Genomic DNA, 23,591 nt, shown 5'->3' with positions numbered 1-23,591 from the left:
CATCCCCCCTATCTAACAGCTCTCTCCCTCCCTCTCTCTCTCTCTCTCTCTCTCCAAAATGGCTACAATCCTGAGAATTCCACCCCTCTTTTTGCCACAATCAGTCCACCTAAACAGCAAATCCATACAAACCCAAAGGCCTTCGATCCTATCTTTCAACCCCATCTCTATCAAACCTTCAAAAATAAGGCCCTCTCATATCATATACAAATCTCTTATACACCCAACGTTTGTGCCATTCGCTGCCTATGGAGGAGAGGCTATAGAGACTGATGAGGCTGCAGAGGCAGAAACCCAGGTATTATATTCCGTAAATTTCCATGTATTGTCTTTTATTTCTCTCATTGTAAATGACAGATTTTTTTTCCCCTGGGAGCTGATATTTGTACCTCAGTTTTTGATAGATAGGACCCTTTTTTTAATTTCTCTACTTCGTAAAGTGAATGCAAATTGTTAGAATGTGGTTAGGGGGTGTGGGTGTTAAAAATATGAGGTGTAAATATCTTTTTTTTTTTTTTTTGTTGGTTTTTGGAGATATTGAGTGGAATTGTTGAATTTGGAGTGGGATATAGTCGGTGGAAGGCTTGGATATATTTGAAGTTGGATTGGTTTTGTATTTTCCTACAAGGGGTTGTGGATGTTAAAAGTATGGGGGTGTGAATATCATCTCCCTTTTGCTTTGTTGGGTGGTGTTGATTGGAATTGCTTGTATTTGAAGTTTGATTAGTTTATATTTTTTTAATGTGTTGGGGTGTGGGTGTGAAAGTCATTTCCTTTTTTATTTGGTGGGAGATATTAATTGGAATTGCTTGTATTTGAAGTTGGATAAGTTTTTTTAATGTGTCTACAAGGGGTGTGGGTGTGAATGTCATTTCCTTTTTTATTTGGTGGGAGATATTAATTGGAATTGCTTGTATTCGAAGTTGGATAAGTTTTTTCTAATGTGTCTACAAGGGGTGTGGGTGTTAAAAATAGAGGGTGTGAATATCATTTCCCTTTGCTTTGGTGGGAGATATTGATTGGAGTTGCTTGTATTTGAAGTTGGATTAGGCTTTTTTTTTTCCTTTCTAATTTGTGTCTACAATGGGGGTGTGAGTGTTATAAATAGCACTGCGAATATCATTACCCTCTTGCTTTGGTAGGAGACATTGATTGGAATTGCTTGTGTTTGAAATTGGATAAGGTTTTATTTATTTTTTATTTAAATGTGTTTTCAAGGCGGTGTGGGTGTTAAAAATAGGAAGCATGAATATCATTCCCCTTTTGCTTTGGTGGGAGATATTGATTTGAATTGCTTGTATTTGAACTTGGATTAGGCTCTCCTTCCCCGCGTGTTAAAATAGGGGTTGTGAATATCACTTCCCTTTTGCTTTGGTGGGAGATATTGATTGGAATTGCTTGTATTTGATTTGATTTGATTTGATTTTTTTTTATTTTTTATTTTTTTTAATGTGTCTACAAGGGGGTGTGGGTGATAAAATTAGGCGTGTGTGAATGTCATTTCCCTTTTGCTTTGGTGGGAGATATTGATTCAAATTGCTTGTATTTGAAATTGGATTAGGCTTTAAGAAACAAGTGTTTACAATGGGGGTGTGGGTGTTAAAAATAGGGATTGTAAACATGGTGTGCCATAAGGGTTGTTATAGGGCTATAAAGACCATTACATTAACGGTGGCAACCGTTACACGTTACGGGGTCGTAACGGCCATAACAACTGTTATGGAAAAAAACCTTTTAATCGCTTTTAACGGCTCGTTATGCTCAAGGCTGTAACAACCTCATAATGGTTTGTTACAGGTCAGATATAAGTTTTTGTATATTTTTTTCAATGTTACGGGCCATATATAGGTTTTTTGGATTTTTTTTTTTCAATAAAAAAAGAAACCGTAATGGGCGTTACAAGGGCCATAACGGCTGTTTTGAACCACATCATAAAGGTAATAGTGGTGGCCGTTACGGCCAACATTAGCATTACGGAATATCTTGGTTGTAAATATCATTTCCCTTTTGCTTTGGTGGGAGATATTGATTGGAGTTGATTGTATTTGAAGTTGGATTAGTTTTTTTTTTTAATTTTTAATTTTAATTTTATTTTTTTAATGCGTTTACAAGAGGTGTGGCCGTGTGGCTGTTAAAAATAGGGGATTTGTATATCATTTCCCTTTTGCTTTTGTGGAAGATATTGATTGGAATTGCTTGTATTTAAAGTTACATTATTTCATATGTGTCTACCTAGGTGTGTGGATGTTAACATTGAGGTCATGGGTTCGAGTGCTCATTGTGGTGTGTGGGTGTGAGTGTGTATTTAAAGTAAAAGAAGGCGTGTAGATGTTAAAGACATGAGGTGTAAATATAATTTTTCCCTTTTGCTTTTTTGGAGATATTGAATGGAAGTAATTGTGTTTTTGGTTTTATTTGAAGTTGGAGCAGTTTTGGTGTGTATCTAGAATGGTTGTTGGTGAACTTGCATGGAATATCTATTTAAAAAAAGACTTGACTGGAACTTCTTGTAACTAATCATTTCAGATGTAGTTGGGCACGTGTAGATGTGGATTTTTAATTTCATAAGAGAGCTTACATGGAACAGCTATGATTTTTGACAGTTTTGTGCCTATGTTTTGTTTTCTTTTTTAATCAGAACATTGAGCAGTTTTAAGTTGGTGTGGGTTCTTAATTTTATTGGGAAGTTCACATGGAATTGTTGTGATTTTTGGATACCTTTTGAAGTTGGATTCTATTGTGGAGCCTTGGAAGTCCAATTCTTGTATTCTAGAAATTAAAATATTTGGAAGCCACTTCTAGAGCTTGGTACTCCTTGGTCCCAAAGGTTGTCAATGAGATGACAGATAGGGTTTCTAAAGCATGGTATCCAAAAACGGCCGTTACATAATGGTAACGGTGGGTACCATTACGCATTATGGGGCTGTTACTTTTTTTTTTTCAAAAAAAAAAGAAGAGAGGCCATAACTATTGTTACCACCCGTATCGTAATGGTAACAATGGTGGTTGTTACTGTTATTGAATACATTGTTTTAAAGACGGAATAGTGAGAGGATCACTCGCCATTGGCACCTTATCTTTTGTCTTGTTTTTCCTTCAATTTTGTTTTTAGTGAACTTTCCATCAAAATTAGGCCAGTTTCAAATGATGAGGTTTTGCTTGTAATTTTATCTCGTCTTGTTTTTCCTTCAATTTTGTTTTTAGTGAACCTTCCATCGAAATTAGACCAGTTTCAAATGATGAGGTTTTGCTTGTAATTCCATCGAATGGCAAAGTTTTTAATTCCATGAGGAAATTCACATGGACTTACTTCAATTGTTTGACACTTTAAGCAGTTTGGTTATTGCTCATGTTTTTTTCATAGAAAATTTTATATTGCCTTGCTGGAACTTTTTTGGTTTATTTAGGACTGGGTCATTTTGAAATGGCAGAGGTTTCTAGTTTCATGGGGATGTCCAAATTGAATTCTTGTGTTTTTAGATACTTTTTCAAATTTGGGTTTGTTCATGTGGTTTCCATAGAACAGATTATATGGAATTGGTAGTTTTTTTTTTGTTTTATTTCAAGTTGGTTTAGTTTAGTCAAATGACAGTGGTTTGATTTCAGCGTCCTTCATGTAATTGCTGTAATATTGGATCGCTCTTCATAGTTGGGTTGTGTAAGCAATCGAGGCATTAAAAAACAGCATGGCTGTACCAGCCACCACTGTTACCATTACAACACAACACGTATGCTGTTATAGCTCTTTCTTTCTTTTTCTTCTTCTTCCTTTTTTTTTTTCTTTTTCCTTTTGAATTAAAAAACCAAAAGTGGAGTGTAACGGGCTGTTATGAACCATTTTTCCATAATGGCCATAGGTCCCATAACATGTAATGGTGTCCACTGTTACCATTACTGACGCAGGACGTGAATTTAAATATGATATGCAAGATTTCAGGCTTAGATCACACCAATTCACAAACAATCACACAAATTCCACATCCCACATGAAAATCCAAACATTCAATTAAAGGGGAATCTATACGGGTCCAAGCCGACACAGGCTAGGACTAGACCAATAAAATTATAAGCCAAACGATGTCAAAGGGAAATAAAATCAACTACTCATGCATAAAAATCAGTCCCTAATCCAAGGGATTCCCTAATTTCAATTCAAGGAACCCTAAGGTGATAAAAATGGGCAAATCAATTAGGGATCATGTAATATAGGGTTAGGATTCATGAAAAAAACGGCTATGAGAGGATAAAAGAGGATAAAAACTTGAGCCAAAAGATGATCCCGCGTGTGGACAGCAACAATGGCCTAGACGGACGTACGTATGATCCCGGCCGCACGTGTGTGGAGCCCACTATTCAGAAAAATGCCACCTTGGCCCTGGTCGGCCAGGGATGGACTCCAAAACTCCCAAATCTCAGCTCGATCCGATGTACGGTAATCCGAAAACCTGCTGCAATGAAGAAATCTGATGCAACAAAAGGACAAATTCGAAGTACGGATGGTGAGGGAAGATGGAAAAAAAAAGATGATGGAAGATGGGGGTGAATTGGGATCGATGTGGCTTCGCACCACGGTAGTTAGCCCTTCGAAAAGGGAGGGCTTCGCACCCACTTTTGAATTCTTCCACAACTCACGAAGAGAGCAGAAAAATAAAGCAGTAATTTTTTTATTAACTTCAATCAATGAAAAGAACTACAAGAGGTGCTTATTTATAGGAAAAACCTATACCCCAAAACTCGCACCATGTGCGCAACCTATTACTTGGCGATGAAGTAAACTAAAATAAAAACCAAACAAAGAAATCTAAAGCGTTCACGATGTTCTAAATAATAACAATAAGCAAAACCTAAAATATGAAATCAATCTGACTAGCGGGCCATGATCATGAGATCCCATGATGGGCTTTTTTTTATTATGGGGCCCATTTTTTTGAACAAAAATTCCGTCTTCTAGCATGGGGGCCCTCCCTGGACATCGTCATCGATCCAGATCGACGGTGGGGCCCTCCTTCATGTGTACATGCGTAGGGGGCGGCGTGCGTGCGCGTGATGTCCCCATCAATCACATAACTGCAATTACTGCTGTTATGTAACCGTTTTTGCGCACTCCAGTAAGTATGCTTTTCTTGTTTCCAAGGAGAAGATTATTAGCTGTTTGGGGTTTTGGTTCCATTAGAAATTGAGTCGGTCATAGATATGAAATACATAAATCACAGTTGCGTAATTTGAGAAAACTTACCTCCTTTCATCCATGAACTTGCCTTCAGGTGGAAGTTCTTTGCTTAAAACTTGTCTCTCCGAAGGCCTGCATGCTGATTCCCATCAACTATAGCCATATGGCAAGCAGGAATCAGGATTTTTTTATTGCATCGAACCACTTTGTGGTGTTAGCCAGCATTTACTCGTAAAGTGGTCAAACTGTCCTACCTTCTTTCCACACAGCTGCACACTCCTGAAAAATGGGAGTTTGCATGGCAATATCTTACAATGGATTTGGTGATCTTGTTTGGCACTTAACAATTGGCATAAGATAGACCATTGAATTTTAATCAAATAACCTTTCTAGAATGCTTCCCTGGCCATTATGGGTGGCATTCCTGTAGGCTATCGTAGTACAAATTCTTCATCTAACTAGCAGGGGTCTAGATCATTGTGCCAAATATTGTGAAAAATACAATAAATGATATTATTGTTGATACTTTCAAAATATCGGCAGATTCTAAAATATCATGGTTTTGTTGTATGTAAATAGTATACCGTATGGAATTTGCTATATATATATAAATTTAAAATTTGTTGATTAATTTACAATATATATACATATATTTATTTTCAGCAAAATTTTCCTGATAATATCCCAAGAAAAACCTGAAAATTGAAAATCAGTTGATAGAATGTTTGGGCTGAGAAAATGCTGAGAATGGGACTTGTCACTATGGTCCAGAATAAGAAGTGGAAAGATTTTGCACTTCTTATTCGAACAGGATGCAGGACATGAAAATTAGATATGATGTGCAAGATTTCAGGCTTTAGATCATAATAATTTAGAAACAATCACAATAATTCCACATCTCACATAAAGATAAGCATTCAACAAGGGGAATCTACGAGGGTCCAAGCTTACACATGTTAGGGCTGAATTAATTAAAAATTATAGACCAAACAATGCTCAAAGGACAGTAGATTCATCGACACATGTAAAGGATTATTTTTCAATCCAAAGGATTCTCACGTTTCAATTCAGGAAAACCTAGGGTTTCAAAAGTGGAATAGAACTTGAGAATTTGAGATGATCTAGGGTTAGGGTTATGGAAACAAGGCGAAAGAGGAGTGAAATAGAGATGAGAGGGAACTTGTGATCAATCCGCACGTGTGGACAACAAACCGGCTTGACGCACTTGCCTGGATGGCAGCCCGCATGTGTGTGGGGCCCACGAATTTGGAATTGGCCAGCTAGGGCCTGGTCGGCCAGGATGGGCCACATTCCCTCCAAATTTTAGGCCAAATGGATGATCGGTTTGAATATGGTGCTCCGCCGAATTTTCAACCCTCCTGCAGGGCCAGATTTTGGAAATCTGCTGTAGGGGAAAGATTATTTGCAAAAGTGGGTGGATTTGATGAGTGAATGACTGCAGGAGATGAGGAATATGGCGGGTAGGAGATGGGGGCGATTTGGGATGGGTGTGGCTTTGCACCACGGTAGTTAGCCTTTCGAAGAAGGGAGAGTTTCGCACCCAATTAGGTTTCCATAACTCAGAGAATTAGAGAAATAGGAAAACGCAAAATTTTATTAATCATCTTCAATGAAAAAAACCCTACAAGAGATTGCCTATTTTTTTTTTAAAAAAAACCTATACTCCAAAAGCCTCGCCATGTGCGCATACTGTTACTTAAAGACGAAATGATAAAAAATAACAACTAATCAATGCAATCTAAACCGTTCATGATGTTCCTAATAACGGTAATAAGCAAAATTGACTTAGGGTAGTGGGTCACGATCATAAGATCCAATGATGGGATCCAAATGACGATCGGGTCCACCCCAAGGAACTAAAACACAGTCCTCTAACTAGGAGGCCCTCCATGGATGTCGTCATCGATCCAGATCGAAGGTTGGGCCCTCCTCCTTGCGTACGTGCGTAAGGGGGGCGTGCATGCGCGCGAGATGTCCCTATCACGCCATCTCATTTTTTCCGTACCAAACTCTGGTTACTATCAGTGCGGTGGTTAGTAGCTTCCAAAAAGAATATATCACCGCGACATCATGAATATAATGTTGAAATCATATGCTTGCCTCCTGTAGCTTGTGATACTTATATATAAATATAGATGCATATAATGGGAATGGTGATGCAACTCCACATTTCGCCAAATTTAGGATACATGGACACATTTATCGCGTCTGATGCTTTGATCATTACTGCATGGCCCCAGCTATTGGTGGTGGGCTTTATGAATCCTATTTTGCCAATCAATCCCATCTGACGCCCTATCGTCGGCAAGTGAACAAGCCTTCATATTCCTCTACAGCTTAATCCAAGTCCCTTTAGGTCTTCCTCTCATTCTCCTTTCAGGTTCTCCAATTCTTATTGATATCTCCTCCTTACTGAAGCCGTATCTAGTCTTCACTACGCATGATTGAACTATCTGATGCTTCAATACAATGACAAAATTGCTTGAGTTTAAGAAATGGCAAACCAAATACAACAGGATATGTACTGTATCATGACCATGTAATATCTGGTATCGGTCCGTGTCTTCACAATATGATATAGTTACGATGCATTCAGGCCACACATCACCATTCTAACCAGATGGGCCCCACTAGCTGGAGAATTTTAGATTAACATCAAAGAAGGCATCTAGTTGGACTGTGTGGCACACAAATCCAATTGTAGTCCAATTGTTGTCTTTATATGGACCTTTGTACATAACTGAGTAGGCATCATTGGCGTACTTGTACAGTTTTACAGCACCACGACTCCATAAGGTTGTCTATTGAAGGTATTTTAGGACACTAATATCAATTTCTTACTAAATTTAATGCTTATATACAACTGTACTGCAACCTACGGCCATGCAAATGCATTGAATGCATGTTTTAAAGGTTGAATACAAACTGTATGGTACCATATGTATATAGACAGAATCCCAACTGGCTGGTATATAGAGAGTTGGAATTAGTATTGGAATATTTAGTTTCTATTTTTAGTGTCCTTCTCTATTTGCAATTCGAGATAAAATATCAAGGTCCATCCCGGCCACATACCTATAGGGTTTTGTTCTTCGCCGTTTGCATCATGGCAGGGATTTATGTTAAAGGCTATATATGTGGCCTTACATATGGATCTGAAAGGACTATTATGATGATTTATTCGAATAGTATATTTTGAGGTTTTTTTCTGGCATTAGTTGCCTAACATGAGTTGGTTATACATTCTTAGCATGTGTGCCTTATATCTTTTTGAGTTTTTCTTTCTAGTTGTGCATGTGAATACTAGTTTTAGACTAGTATATTGTTGGTTTATGCTAACAGTTGTTGTTTTGGCCTTTCATTCATTTCTGCGGAAACACTTACAATTTTGGAGACTGCAATTACTATGTAGTTTGAAGTTATTCAATTTAGAAAAATGCTCCGGCACTGAAGTGCACTTAGTTGCATTGGGATGCTTGGACTATCCAATTCATTGATCTAGCATGTTCACTAGGTCTAACTGACGTGCACTAAAGAATCACTTCTGTTACACAACCATAGCCATTCCATCCATGGCTTGGAAAAAAAAAAAGATGGCTATAGAAAATAAGGCCATCATCAGGTGAGTGTGATTTTGCATGGTAGTCTTAGAAATGTGTTCTGGACTTAATGGACAGTTCGGATCAATCTATTGGATTGTCTGGCTGAACTGATGCAACTAGGAGCATGGGAGCACTTCTCTTCAATTTTCATGTTCAAATCTTCAACTTGCTGCATCATGGTGCTATACCCAAATACAAGTATTGGGGTATCCTAGCCCCAAGCTAATATATAACCATGTTTATAACTTCAACTGTGTGGATTAGATATTTTTTTATGCTCCCAACGCCATAAAAGGAGGTCAGGCATAAGATATGCCGTTCCTTTTGGGCATGATGTTGAGTTGAGAGTCATGGGAGCTCTATGAAAAGATTGCCCCATTATGCAAGATAGTATGAGTCCATTATGCATGCTGGTATGTGGAGTTGTTTTGTTCAGTCGCTTTCACTTCTGTGTACACTTGGATTTCTTTCACATCAACAGGTTGTTAAACACCATGCTCATTTCATTGCTTTGATATTTCTTCAGTTTAAAAAACTTTATTTTCTGTTTGTGGGATAAGGCTTACGTAATGATGGTGACCACCTATTTGATCTGTTTGTGGCTTGATGTTTATTATTTTTCAGTGATATTTTTGTTGGCACTAAACACTCTTTTGATTAATCTGGTGGCATCTCATTCTTCAATGTGCATGTTTCTTGGACACTATGCTAGAAGTTTCTGTTGCTACATCTCTGAGTTGTTTGTGTGTGTCACAACCTTCTTTGAATAGGAGGAAGAGAACCATGGTTTCCCTTCGTTCTCACTTCTTTGAATAAGAGAACCATGGTCTCCCTTCTTTCTCAAAAGAAAGGAAAAATAAAATAAAATAAGTGGCTTGTGATCATTCTTTTTAAAGCAACAACAACCTCTATCAAATCGTCTATACATCCATTTTTATCGGTCACTTCATTCCTTTGTTCTTCTGTAGATTACCATCACAATCTCTTCATAGCCATCATTTTGGCGCCTTCCCTCTGGACCCATTACACAACCCCCATCCCCCCCCCACCCAATTCGGTTTCTCTGCCTTTGCTTTATTGTTCACAATCATACCCCCAAATTGCTATACCAATAGGTGTCTTCTCTGTTGTTTCACCATCACAATTTCTGTTGTTTCGATCACCACCAAATTACACCAGGTGGTGTCTATGGAAATTTCTGACCTTTTGTGGTACCTTATACATGTGAACTGTGAATCTTCTAGTTGACAATTTGTGAATCTCTCATTTTCGTAAATGCTTTGTGACTCATAACAGCTTTGTCTTACTTTTGGTCACCATTCCTGCACCAACACCTGCTCTGCTGTATTCCATGTTGAAGTTGTTATCTTCTAATTGTCATCGCTCCAATCACCCACCCATTCGCTGTAGTACATTTGGGATCTTTATTCCATTTCAGCTGGTTTCTTCATTCTATTAGCTGCTCAATGTGAAAAAGGAAGGGGAGAAGAGGAGCACAATATTGGATGAAGAAATGGGGATATAGAACAAAGGGAGAATAAGATGAATGGAGAGACTGGATTTGAAATGTGATTGCTTTGGCAGAGTTGTTCCCATTGTGGGTTTCTTCTGACGAAGTCCTGTAATTGTCATTTGGTTTGTGAGTTAAGTTAGTTTTGCAGAAATTGATTTTCTCCTGTGAGCTTTGCTAAGCCCACATGCATGTGCAATAAAGCTCATGTACACACAACACGTGTGCCAGCATGTCATGATAGGTCCAAGATCCAATATCCAATCCATCCATCAGAACGGCACCACTATGTTGATGCCCTAGCCCAAGAATCAGGTCGATCCACTGGTCAGGTGGGCCAAACAAACATATGTCTCTGAAAGACCTTGGCTGAAATTTTCTAATCCATCCACCTGTTTCCAATATCAGGGCCCACATGCTGATTGGACTAGATTTTATTTTTGGGAAAACATGTACAAGGTCAGAGCAACCTGATGGATGGATTAGATCTTGTATGTATGTGCGATGCTGGCATGTGGCGTGTACGCGAGCTTTATTGCATATGCATGTGAGCTTTCTCTATATTTTACTTCTCTAGAGATTTGCTAAGCCCTCATGGGTCTCTACTACAGCTACGAGCCCCTAGGTGTGTGATGGATCATCTGAGCAATGCATCAGGTGGGCTTCTCAATGCAGGCAACCTCACCTGATGTCAGGAAGTCAACTCATCATTTGGGCCATGCATGTATGAAAACAGTAGACGGTTTAGAGAAAAATCTTCTGATGGTCAGAATTCAGCATTCACATTTGGACTTCTTGATGAATGGTAGCCTTTTTTCTTGAGCCAGGTCATCTGAATGGTGGCACCTACCTGCTTGGATGTCCACAATGTTGCCTGGACATTTCAACCTTTTGGGTTTTTGCCGTGCCGATGCATGGGGACACTTGGACACTCCTAGACACAAACACTTTATATTCTGTGTGGACAGTGTCTTAGTGATTTCCTCGAGAAGTGCTGTGTCGGATGCTTCCAAGTGAGGTGTCCAAACATATTCTCCACAAAGCTTTCTTTCCACCTTTGTCGATTTATTTTTTTTTTAATTTTATTTTTCCGTTATTTGAATTTCTTGTTTAAAGCCAAAAGTTTCATCCTAGGTTTTAGGCCTTGGGCTTGCATCCATAGTCTTGTTATTGAAAAAACTACTCATAAAGACCTCTCATTCTCTTAGACATCTTTCACTACAGTCTATAGGTATCTCAACCTATAAAACAAAAAGGTTACGTTTTGTTGTTCTTTTTTGCTTTCTTGTTCCTTTGTTGGGGTTCTATAATTTTTTAAGAGAGCGAGTGATGTTTATACAAACTACCATTCCTTGAGATGATTATGCACTCCTATTGATGTTTCTTATTTGATTGTTTGTTGCTTTTGATTACTAGTAATTAGCTTTTCTTGGAACTATTCTCTTCTACTTTCCTTTGTTTCTAATTTTTTCATCATTTTGTTTTATTTTTATTTTATTATTTATTTAAAATACTGTTTATTCATGTACGGAAGTGTCCCCATACCTAGATTTTTGGAGTTTTCCATGTCAGACACTTTTACACTTGGCACCCATGCCATGTGTGCAGGTAACACTGGATGTCCCACACGTGCCAAGTTGGCATTTGTAGGCACATGTAAAAGTGTTTGCGGTTTGGCGCATAAGGGCTTAGCATGACCCATTTCACAATTTTCATTTATGATCTGGGTTGTTTCTTTCATGTTACTGAAAGCATTTTGGAGTGATGATTATTTCACTAAGTGGGCCATGACATTCTTTCAGCATTTTGGAGTGATGATTATTTCACTAAGTGGGCCCTGACATTCTTTCAAAGCTATTGTTTCTCAATTTTAAAAAAAATATATTTCAACTCTCTCTCTCTCTCTCTCTCTCTCTCTCTCTCTCTCTCTCTCTCCCTCCCTCCCCCCTATGTGTGTGTGAGTTCAAAGTAATCTCTGTCCTTTTTTCTGGCTCTGCTGCTGTATTTTTCCTCGTACCTCGCACATTTCACTTCTAATGGCCCTATTTAACAGGAAAGCACGGCTGATGAAGGCGCTGTTGAGAATGGTGCAAATGATGGGAGCATTGTTGAGGAGGAAGAGAAAACGACTTCGGTCGTAATGGAATCACTGCAGGCATTCAAAGAAGCTTTAGCAAATGGTGACAAATCCATGGTTGCTGAGATAGAGTCCTTTCTTCTATCGATCGAAGTCGAGAAGAAATCTCTTGAGAGCAAAGTTGCTGCTTTATCTCAGGAGCTGTCATCAGAAAGGGATAGGGTTATTAGGATCAGTGCTGACTTTGATAATTTTAGGAAAAGGACTGAAAGAGAACGACTTTCACTGGTGACCAACGTGCAAGGAGAAGTGGTAGAGAGTCTGTTGCCTGTGTTGGACAACTTTGAAAGAGCGAAAACACAGATCAAGGTAGAGACAGAAGGAGAAGAGAAAATCAATAACAGCTATCAGAGCATATATAAACAGTTTGTTGAGATTCTGACTTCATTAGGTGTTGTCACTGTGGAGACTGTTGGGAATCCGTTCGATCCATTGGTGAGTTTTTCAACTTCTATGACAATGTTTATTAGAAAAATATTCTCTTTTATTTGATGTCAGCAATTCTGGTCATCTTTGTAAAGTTGATTCCAGAAATATCTTCACTTTTCTATTTGAATCTTTGAAAGTCCTATCAAATTTCCATAGTCCATCAAATTACATAAACTAGTCATGGTCGTTAAACCTTGGCTAAATGTTTCGAAGGTTCTAGCAAGGGAAAGCATCTGGTGATAGACGATCATATCTAAGCTAGTTTTCAAGCACTCTTGTATAGTATATATGGGGCATGTGCGTGAGATCCAGATCATTATCCTGCTGAGTCCATACCCCAAAATTATGATGTTTGGATGATCCTAGAGTTGAGGATTTTTGTGCTTTTGAATGTCAACCATTGGGGTGGATGTTTTCCTAGCCATCTGCTTCTAATCATAAAATATATCCTCTTAAGCAGTAAGTTGGGGTCATCCAAGTGGCATGACTTTTTTGGGGTACGGCCCATCCATGGTAGTGTCTGGCAGGTGAAAGGTCTGGATCCCTTGCATTTGTGCAACATGTATATGGAGATAGAGCAACAGATAACTTAGCCTTAAGTGGTAGCACTGTATTTTATTTTTTGAAAGATGACTAACATTTTACGAAACACTGGACATTTTCCCTTGTATAAATAGCAAAAATGTCTACTTTTTCCATGGACAATACAAGGGAATTGATGTCAACACCACCATCGTTGATGAACTCACCCATTTCCTTCTACTGGGGTTGATAGACGTCCGTTTGTTTGCACTTCTGGTCACAAACGGTAGAGCGAGGGAGGGATCGACCCACCCAATTTTCCATACCATGGTTGACACATACACTTCTGGTCACCATCGTACTGTTGTACCCAATTGCAAATTAGGTAAGTTGGTGTCTAACAGATATGAATTACTGAAATCATGATATAAAATCCCTGAAAATAAGGAAAAAAAACTACTAAAAAAAAAAAAAACTAAAGATCAATGAGACCCATGGATTCCAAAGAACACTGCCTTTCACGAAGTACTAAAAAAGTTTTCTTTTCCTTCTTTCATGAATAAATTGATAGGAGTAGCCTACAAACGGGTTTCGGTGAGACCACCTACCCAGTTTGGCAACACATCATAACTTTTTATTTAAATACTTTCAATATCTTGAAGTAGAGCTTATTGTTGCTTTTGTTTATAAGAAATATTACATTTATGACTTCCGAGTGCTTCAATGTTTCAATGGTTATTACTAACACTGATTAGCATAGTGATTAGTGCCCCCTTTTCAATACAAATAGACAATGGTTTTGAAAGCTAAAAGATTCGTTGAGATTCTATGAATTCCAAGTTTGAAACCTTATTTAGTAGGTGGCATAGTTCTAAAACTCAGGAATTGGCTTGACTCTCACCCAAGGCAACTCGACGAGATTTTGAGCTGAGTCACCCTGAAACATGCTGGCGACCTCAACTAGGTTGAGACTCGGCCAGATTCGTCGAGTCGGCTCGCTGACTCAGCTAGACTCGGACTTGGTCGAATTGAAGTGACTCGGCACGACTCGAACTGAGATTTTCATTGGGTGATTTCTTTTCATAATAAAAACAATAATAGTGCAGAGTGTGAGATTTGAACCCTTGACCTTTCTTGCTTAGACAGTCAAACAACTACAACAATGTATGTACTTCATTCATCATGATTTATGCCACTTTTAATATTCAGAAACACTATTAAATAGACATTTTTACTTAAACATTCTTAGTAATTTAATAATTAGATACCGAGTCGACCCCAACCCAGCTGGACGTCGAGTCGAGTCGAATTTCGGGGCTTCGGGGCTCCTGAACTATGGTAGATGGAATGTTTTTTTTTTTTTCTTTTCCCGATGACTTTGTAAACTCAAGAAAACTCTACTAGATTGAAGAGTTTGAAAACAAATTTGATTTGGTCATGACTCGTGTAAGACTAGCTGACTGGGTTGACTCGAATGTACAAAACTAAGAAAAACTTGACAAAACTCGACTTGCCAAGACTTTGCAATTTCTATGAATTTTAAATACAAAATATAACAGTCTTGGCGTTCAAGACTGGAGAAATCTCAAGTTACTCGACTCGGACTCAACTTGATAGACTTTGGAGTCAAGGTTTTAAGTTTCCATTTAAGTTACTTGACTCGGACTCAACTTGACAAATTTGATTTTATTTTTATTTGCAATTTTTTGGAGGTAGGCCAATGTCATTTTATCAAAGGGAATTGATATCTATACCTAGCCTGATTGGCATTGACACCCTTCCCATTTTGCTGATGGCAATACTAGAGTCTTTTTCATACCATAGTTCTACCAAAAAGTAGAAAGAATGGGTGTTGCTATCAACACGGACGAGTGTAAATAATGGGTCCCACCAGTTTCTTTTGCTCGATTTATGAAAATGCTCTCAACCCTAAAATAGCCTTTCCTTCTGTTTTTCCTATAAAAGCTGCACGAGGCAATCATGAGAGAGGACTCTACTGAGTTTGAAGAAGGCATTATACTTCAAGAATTCCGCAAGGGGTTCAAACTTGGAGACAGGCTCTTGCGCCCGTCGATGGTGAAAGTATCAGCTGGTCCGGGGCCTGCGAAGCCCGAAGAAACTGCCCCACCTGGTGACACTGAGGGCGGCGGCGGCGGCGGCGAGACGAGCAAAGGCAGCAGTGCTGAAGAACAAGGAGAGTCTGTTTCTTAATTCTTATATTCAATTTTGTAAAAGCAGTTGAGCATCAAAGGTTTTACTGTGGTAGTGTTTAGTTGTGTCTGTTCATGGGGAGCTCTGATTTCACCCACTATGAAGTTTTACTGTTGTAGTCTTTATTTGAGAGGGAATGAAATTGGTTGGAAGAGATAGATAGGAACTGTTCTGTTGCTTTGATTTTATTGATAGCATTTTCCTTCCATTTCCATCTTACTGTAGTTAAATCTTGTTTTCTCGAGTTCCCAAACGATTCATGACCAGATGGAGGTTTTCTTCAGTCCTGGTGAAATCTGGTCGACTCAGTGAGTCAAGTCGAGTTTTCTAAGTTTTAAAAGTGTAGTCTGGATTCTCAGTACACTTTGTAAGTGAAATTTCCTTGCACATGAAAACAAGGCACACGTGTGTGACATAAGAGCTCATCAGGTGATCCCTCAACTGTCTATGTGGGTGCATGTCTAAAAATTCAGGCTAATACAGTCATCAGGTGGGCCACATATATTCAAAGCAAATTAACGGTTAAGATAACATCGAGCAACTTGTGGACATAGATTGCCTCCATCAGGGCCACACGTTGTCGAACAATGACGTGCCGCTGATGAAAAAACACCAAGTGTGCATATTAGGTGTGGCCCATAATAAAAAGAATGACGATTGATGGGCCATGATTGATTCGTACATCTGATGCTTTTTCATTAACGGGACATCACAGCTGGACAGGTGTGTGTGGGTCCATTGGATGTAATTTGTGTCCGTACACATGTGGCCCACCTGACAATCCTAGCAGCTTAGTTGCTGAGATCCATGGACTTGGGATCACCTGATGAACGGCTCTGGTATCACGCATTGTAAAGCTTTGTGGTATGGTTCACCCTCTTTAACAAATACTTTGATGCAGTTGAAAGTTGGAATGGCAATCTCTTCTCTTGGCTAGATTCGGTTGGTTCTGCACCATTTTTTAAAATGGTGGTGACTTTCAATCGTACGTTTGTCATAGTTGTATGAAAATCCAGACCGTCCAGATGGCTGATCCTGCTGCTGGAAATTAAGGCTATGAAGATGGCACAAACCATCTGATGTTTCCCTTCTCTTCATATATGGACCGCTCAATATTTCACTTTTAACAATCCATTTGATAGCTGTTAATTGGATGGTTAGGATTTCTTGATTTAGAGACATGATTCATCCACAAGGGACCTACAGTTTGGATGGTCATGGGCAGAGGATCAGTCACCACCATTTTCAACGGATGGTGCTAGAACCACGTGGGTTGAACCTTCATGAGATCCAACCGGTCTATAAGGTTTAAGATAGGCTGCCTCTCACATTCATCATGGGATCCAAAGAAATCATGATCATCCAAAACTGACCAGAATTACCTAGGTAGAACATAACACCATGTTGGTACTTTGTAGACGTAGAAAATCTGTATCTATGCCATCCATTCATTTTGCCGGATTATCTTAGGGCATGAGTCAAAAAATGAGGTAGATCCAAAGCTCCAGTGGAACACACCATAGGAAACGGTGGAGATTAAATGCCTACCATTGAAACCTTGTGGGTGTCATTATCCCCACTCCACTTGAGCTTTGGATCAGCTAGTTTTTTAGTTCATCTCCTAAAATGATCCGGCAAAATAAATGAACGGTGTGGATAAAACACATGCATTATGATGGGGCCCACATAGCTTTTCCACATATACACCTTAATGTCACCTGTGTTTTGTTCTACACTATGCAATTGAGTCCCAAAACTTAGGTGGCCATGCCTTGGAAAACAGTTGCAGTGGAACACCCGTGATGTTTATAAGCCGTCTCATCCATTTGTCTGATATACCTTGTTTGATTGAAAGAATTAATAAAAATCACAATATTCCAAAACTTAGGTGGGCCATATAAAATGAATTTTGGACCATTTTTCATCAATTAATTCATTATTTTAGAATTTAATTCATCAAACTATCTCACCCACGTGTCACATGTACGATGGGACAGGGCTGCGTCCATCCAAACATTTCAAAACCAATAATCTCACTCTTAGGATTCCATTTCTAGTGGAGCAGATCTACTCATTGCAATCAGTCTCTCATGTCCATCTTTTTCCATCCACTCATAATTAGTTCAAACACTTCATATCTCAGGGCGTGTTTGGATGCCAACTCTTTCACGCTTTTCATTAAATCTATAGCCATTGTGGATGGAGTGATTTAGCATGAATGAGATCCATACCTCCATCAGTCATCTACTTGTGCTCGGCCTTCATTACCAAAATTGGGCCAAACAAGAAATAAGGTGGGCCACATCAGAAGGAATAGTTGGAATGTGGATGCCAGCCATCAAAAACTTTCAAATTGTGTGTGGGTCCAACGTGGTATACAAATGTCACTTGGGCCACAAATAAGTTACTTTTTCTACTTGAAGTAGTAAATAAGTAACTTATTTAAGATCAGTAAGTCTAGTTTAAAATGATAGTTTTTTTTTTAAAAAAAAAAATTATTATTTAAAGTTATTTTACCACTTTAGTTTAGCAAGTAGAAATCAAGATATGTTACTTAAGGCATAAGTAACTTATCTTAATTAACTTAAGATCCAAACGCCCCCAATCTATTCACTTGATGTGCCTCAAAAGTTATAACGATTAGTTACTTAAGGTATAAATAACTTATCTTATGTAACTTAAGATTCAAAGGCCCCCTAATCTATTCACCTTTTTTTTTTTTTTACACACGCACATACACCCCCACACACTCACGCTATAGTGGGATTTCACCACCTATGGATACTCAAACCCTTGACTGGGTGTTGAAACTCTTAGGAGTCTACCACCGGAGCAAGAGTAAGGATCCCCAAATCTATTCACTTGATGTGCCTGTTGCATTAATTTGAAAGTTATCAAGATAAGTTACTTAAGGCATAAGTAGCTTATTTTAAGTAACTTAGGATCCAAATGCCCATTAATCTATTCACTTGATGTGCCTGTTGCATTAGTTTGAAAGTTTTAAGCATAAATTTTACACTATCACTTTGTTGGATAGAATATTGGGATTTTTTTACCAAAGAATGCCTCCACGGAGGGTGACTTGGCTAGGTCTCCAACCAGCTATTAGCGTGGGACCTTGACGGTAGGGGCCCACCTCGATGTATGCATTGTATATCTATGTTGTTCATATGTTTTTTCAGCTTATTTTAAAACATTGTCCCAAAACTAAAGCAAATACTAATTCCAAGTGGGCCACACCATAGGAAACAGTGGTTATTGACCATTAAAAAGCTATTGAAGGCCACAAATTTTGGATCAGGCTGATATTTATTTATTTTACCTTTATCCAAGTTTATTTGACCTTATCAATGGGTTGGATGGTCAATAAACATTACCGTGGACCCTAGGAAAATTTTAATGGTGGGTGTTCAATGACCACTATTTCCCATAGTATGGTCCACCTAAGATTTGTATCTAGTTCATTTTCCGAATCATATCCTAAAATAACTTGGAAGAAAGAAGAACGTCTTGGATATACAATTAAGGGATGAGATAACAAAAATGCCTTCCTTTAATTTTTTTTCTTTAAATTAGTAAAACTCAAGACTTATGAGACCCACATGTATGTGTATAACATCAACCCCATTAAATGTATACACCACCACGCCATGGTGATGACATGAAGAAAACATCAAGTCAATTGAATCATTAGATGAGCTACACTTGAGTTGGGATATTTTTAATGGCATACATTATTATTTTTATGGATTGGCCTACCTTATAATTGGATCTGCCATATTTTTTATTTTCATAATAATAATGTTGGTATGCATCCGTTGGACGAGTTAGATGTGAGATACATACCACCTAGGCTCAACAACTTTCAATTTTTCACTTTGTTGTAAAGAAAAAGCAAATAAAGACAGTAATATAAATTTTCTTTAAAAAAAGTAATACGGCAGAATTGGTTTGGACATGTTTGGTTTTTCAATTATACCAATAAAGGGCTATAAATGGATAATGATTACTCCAAATTGGATTGTGTATTGGGTTGCTCAGTATGTTTTATGATATTAAGTAAACTCTAGTTGGTCTATGGTGAATGTACATAGTTTATTCATGTCGTCCATCCATTTTTTCAACTGATTTTAGAGGTTAAGCCCAAATTGAAGCACATCCAAAGCTCAAGTAGATCCCACTAAAGTTCAAGTGAATCCCACCGCATGAAACAGTAGGGATAATGATGACCACCATCGAAACCTTCGTAGAGCCCGGAATGATGATTATTTGTCATCCAACTTGTTCATAAAAGTAACATAGACATGGATGAAGGGAAAAACAAATATCAGCTTGATCTAGAACCTTCATAGCTTCTGTTAAGATTTCAATGGTAGGTGTTTAATTCACGCTATCTTTTATGTTGTGGTCCACTTGAGCTTTGGATATTCATCGATTTTGGGCTCATAAAAACAAAAGCTAGTGAAACGGTTGGGGAGGGTGGGTAAGATACACAACTCATGGTGTGCCCCATACAATTTACCAGGTACACTACAATGTAATACGATTGCTATTAACTCTTGTAATTGTGTGGTGATATTACTTATAACATATTGCAATGATGATTTTACTGTTTCCCATGCAAAATGCTAGAAAACTAAAATTCTATAATGTAGAAATGTAAAGCTTACAATTTACTTTACCTATTTTCCTTTATAAGTTTGCTTAACTTTCTATTTACCAGCCATAATCTCTGTTTTAACAAGCAGTTGAGAATGATACTATTTACCTTTATAAGTTTGCTTAACTTTCTATTTACCAGCCATAATCTCTGTTTTATCAAGCACTTGAGAATGATAGTGATTGCCCAGTAACTACGCATTTAATAGGGAAGTGGAAAACCAAATAGGTATAGAATTTTGCGATGCAAGTCAAAAGGCATATATAGTGCATGCATGATCATAATGTTTCTATGTACATGCACCATTTGTACTAAAAGATTCTATATTTTGGATCATTCATATTTAAGTGCCACATTTGTTGCTATATGTAAGCACAATTTTGGAAAATCACAAAAATAAACTCTTAATTCAAATCAAATAAGAGATATATAAGCACAAATAAACACCACAGAGAACATAAAATTTACATGTAAAATTCTTGTGGGAAAACCTATGGCATAAAGCGACAACGAATTCACTATGGAATAGTGAATTGCAAGAGCTTGATGGACTTATGATTCGCAAAATTTTCAAAATTTCTTTGCAAAACCCTAACTTTACTCCATAACACCTTAGGAACATCTTAGCTTGACCCAATCCTGATTACACCCACTTATATAGTGTTACAATCGAATTAGAAAACAAAGTACACATTTCTGCAAAATCGTATAATTCTGCCAATAGGACTTTCGATATGATCGACAACCATCAAAACCTATCGATGGAATTAAAGTCACATGATGGGATCAAAGAATGCCTCAAAAACCGTCTAGCGAGCATAGGGTTAAAATTGAAATTCTTTTGATATTATCGAGTGGTTTGTCGATGAGATTGAGCTACGCTCGGTGGGATCCGGTGGTCCGTCATGGCATCGTCATACCCCTATTCCAGCCAAACTGAAGACATCTAACAACATGCAATGCATTTGCCACATTTGTTAATTAACATCCACATGCCATAATGTTACACGCATAATCCGTACATTACTTGACTTGCATAGCATGTGCAAGACTTAAAGGGTGGTAATGAGCCGATTAGCCCATCTTACCCATGAGCCCCACATGACTTTGGGTTGGGCTTAGACCTACTAGCGTGGCCAATGGCTTGGGCTTGGGCCTCATTTTCATGGTTCAAACACTTTTCAAGTTGGGCCTTAGATTTAGTTAAGACCTCACTTTTATATATGCATGCCTTATATCCTACAAATATGGCAATCTAATATTTATTTAACAATCATCTATCTTAAATATAGACCATTAGTTTCATTCTTCTAAAATGATTATTTTTTATGCAATCATGGTTCATTTGATGAATGAACATATTAGTAAAATTCGAAGAAAAAAATTAAGGATATTATCAATTGTGGCCGGGATAGGTTGGTTGATGTCCAGCCTAGACTCATTTAAAAAATTTCAGATCAAGCTTGGGTCATGGCTCTTAAATATCGACTTGGGCCCACCTGAACCCGACCCTTTGCCAACGCCCCGCATGACAATTGTGTAGTGCACAACCTTTTGAAAGCCTATTCCATCCAGCACCCACCATACAGGGGCTTTGTAAGGTCCACCACGATATATGGGTTTTATCTACCATGTTCATCCATTTGGTGAAATTATTTTAGGGTATAAGCTTAGAAAATGAAGTAATCCAATGCTTAGGTGGACCACATAGCGGGGATTAAAAGCTCGTCATTAAAAACTTTTTGGAGATCATTTGTGTTTTCCATTCATCAAAGTTTGTGTGACATTTTAAACAGGTTGCATGGCAAATGAAGGCACTGAGAAAGTTTCAACAGCGGATTTCATTATCTTTGCTCCTTCCTGTTGTGTCTACTTAAGCCTTGATTTACCTCATTTTTAGTACCATATTTTAAAATGATATGAGAAAAAAAATAACCATTGTGGATAAAACTTATACATAAGGGTAGCCCCGCATAGCCTTGCCTAGACCCAACGTGGTTGGGGTACTACCCCCATGATCACGTAGTTAGAGACCAAGGGTCTTGAGTACGTGTTTTATCCATGCGGTCCAAACATTTTAATTGATGATTTGAAGGCATAAGCCCAAAAAAGTATAAGAATTAAAGCTCAAATGTACCAAACCACAAAAACCAGCAAGGAGGATTGAAAGCTTATTATCATTTATAAACCTCTTCGGACACACGAACATTATTGGATCAAGTTGATTTTTATACTTTTCTTTTGTTTAAGTCCATGTGACGTTATCAACAGGTTAGAAGATAAATAAATATTACAGTAGGTCATATGAATTTTCATTGTGAAGGGCTAATGCCATAAAATGATATATGGAACTATATGTATAGAGCAGATAAAATAATAAATTACAGTGCCCCACGGATCCCATGAGAGTACTGTCCGTCTCTAGAATTGTGAGGTGGTGCTACTACCCAATAGTGGAGGCAATATGCTATTCTTGTTTTAGGCATTCAAACAACTCTCTTCCCGCATGGGTCATTTGGCACCATGGATTTGGGGTTATTTGAGGGGACCTGGGTTGTCTAGCACCACAAAGTAAATTAGAGTTTTATTTTTTTTGTAAGGGGTGGGGGGATTAGATCTAAAATCATTCTCATAGTTGCATGTATAACATGTGTATCATTGGACACATGACCCACTAATGATATCTTAAAATAATCAGATTATCAATTGCATCGCTATAATTACTTTGATAGGATGATCAACACCGTCTGAACATTGTCCATGTAAATCAATGATTAAAAATTGTTGGCTAGTCACTCGGATGTAATGTTGTGCATGTAGCCCATATGGGACTTGAAATTTCATCATTTTTTGACAAAATATATATTTCAGCGGGTTTATTACAACCATTGTGTTAAAAGTTATATAAGTTCACTAATTAGAAATACTAAAATTGATTTAGTAATTAAATTCAAACCCCCACAAATATACTATAAATAGCTACTTTTGGATTAAAATTAATTCTCAATCTAGGGTGTCAAACACAGCAAGAGGCTTTCAAATCGCGGGGATTTCAAATCCGGAGGGCTCCGAATCATGGGGTTTCAAATTAATGCTCCCAAACATGCCATGGGGGGGGGGGGATGATTTTGGTTTCTACTTCGGTAAACTGCCGACCTTATTAAGTAAAAAACGTAACGTATGATTGAACGTAAAAGTTACTTTTCTAGTGCAAAAAAGTCATCCAAAGGGGACGTTAATGTGAAAAGGAGGGGCGCGCCTGATGGACGGAGTGGATCTCACGCACGTTATGTCCACGTGGCGTACGGTTAGCGCAAGTCACGCTCTCT

The 23,591-nt window shown here is 38.1% G+C and overlaps 1 protein-coding gene across 1 annotated transcript; it reads left to right on the top strand.

Annotated features, from left to right (window-relative positions):
* Position 1: 1 nt before the first annotated feature.
* On the top strand, positions 2 to 15,760 carry LOC131227209 (uncharacterized). The gene is made up of 3 exons (XM_058222956.1): positions 2 to 298; positions 12,357 to 12,875; positions 15,357 to 15,760. The coding sequence occupies exons 1-3, from the start codon at positions 59 to 61 to the stop codon at positions 15,600 to 15,602; spliced, it is 1,005 nt and encodes a 334-aa protein (XP_058078939.1). The 5' UTR covers positions 2 to 58; the 3' UTR covers positions 15,603 to 15,760.
* Positions 15,761 to 23,591: the final 7,831 nt, after the last annotated feature.

Source organism: Magnolia sinica, chromosome 15 (assembly GCF_029962835.1).
Source record: "Magnolia sinica isolate HGM2019 chromosome 15, MsV1, whole genome shotgun sequence".
NCBI lineage: Eukaryota > Viridiplantae > Streptophyta > Magnoliopsida > Magnoliales > Magnoliaceae > Magnolia > Magnolia sinica.
Note: the sequence above shows the minus strand (reverse complement) of the source record. Positions and strands in the feature narration are given on the sequence as shown.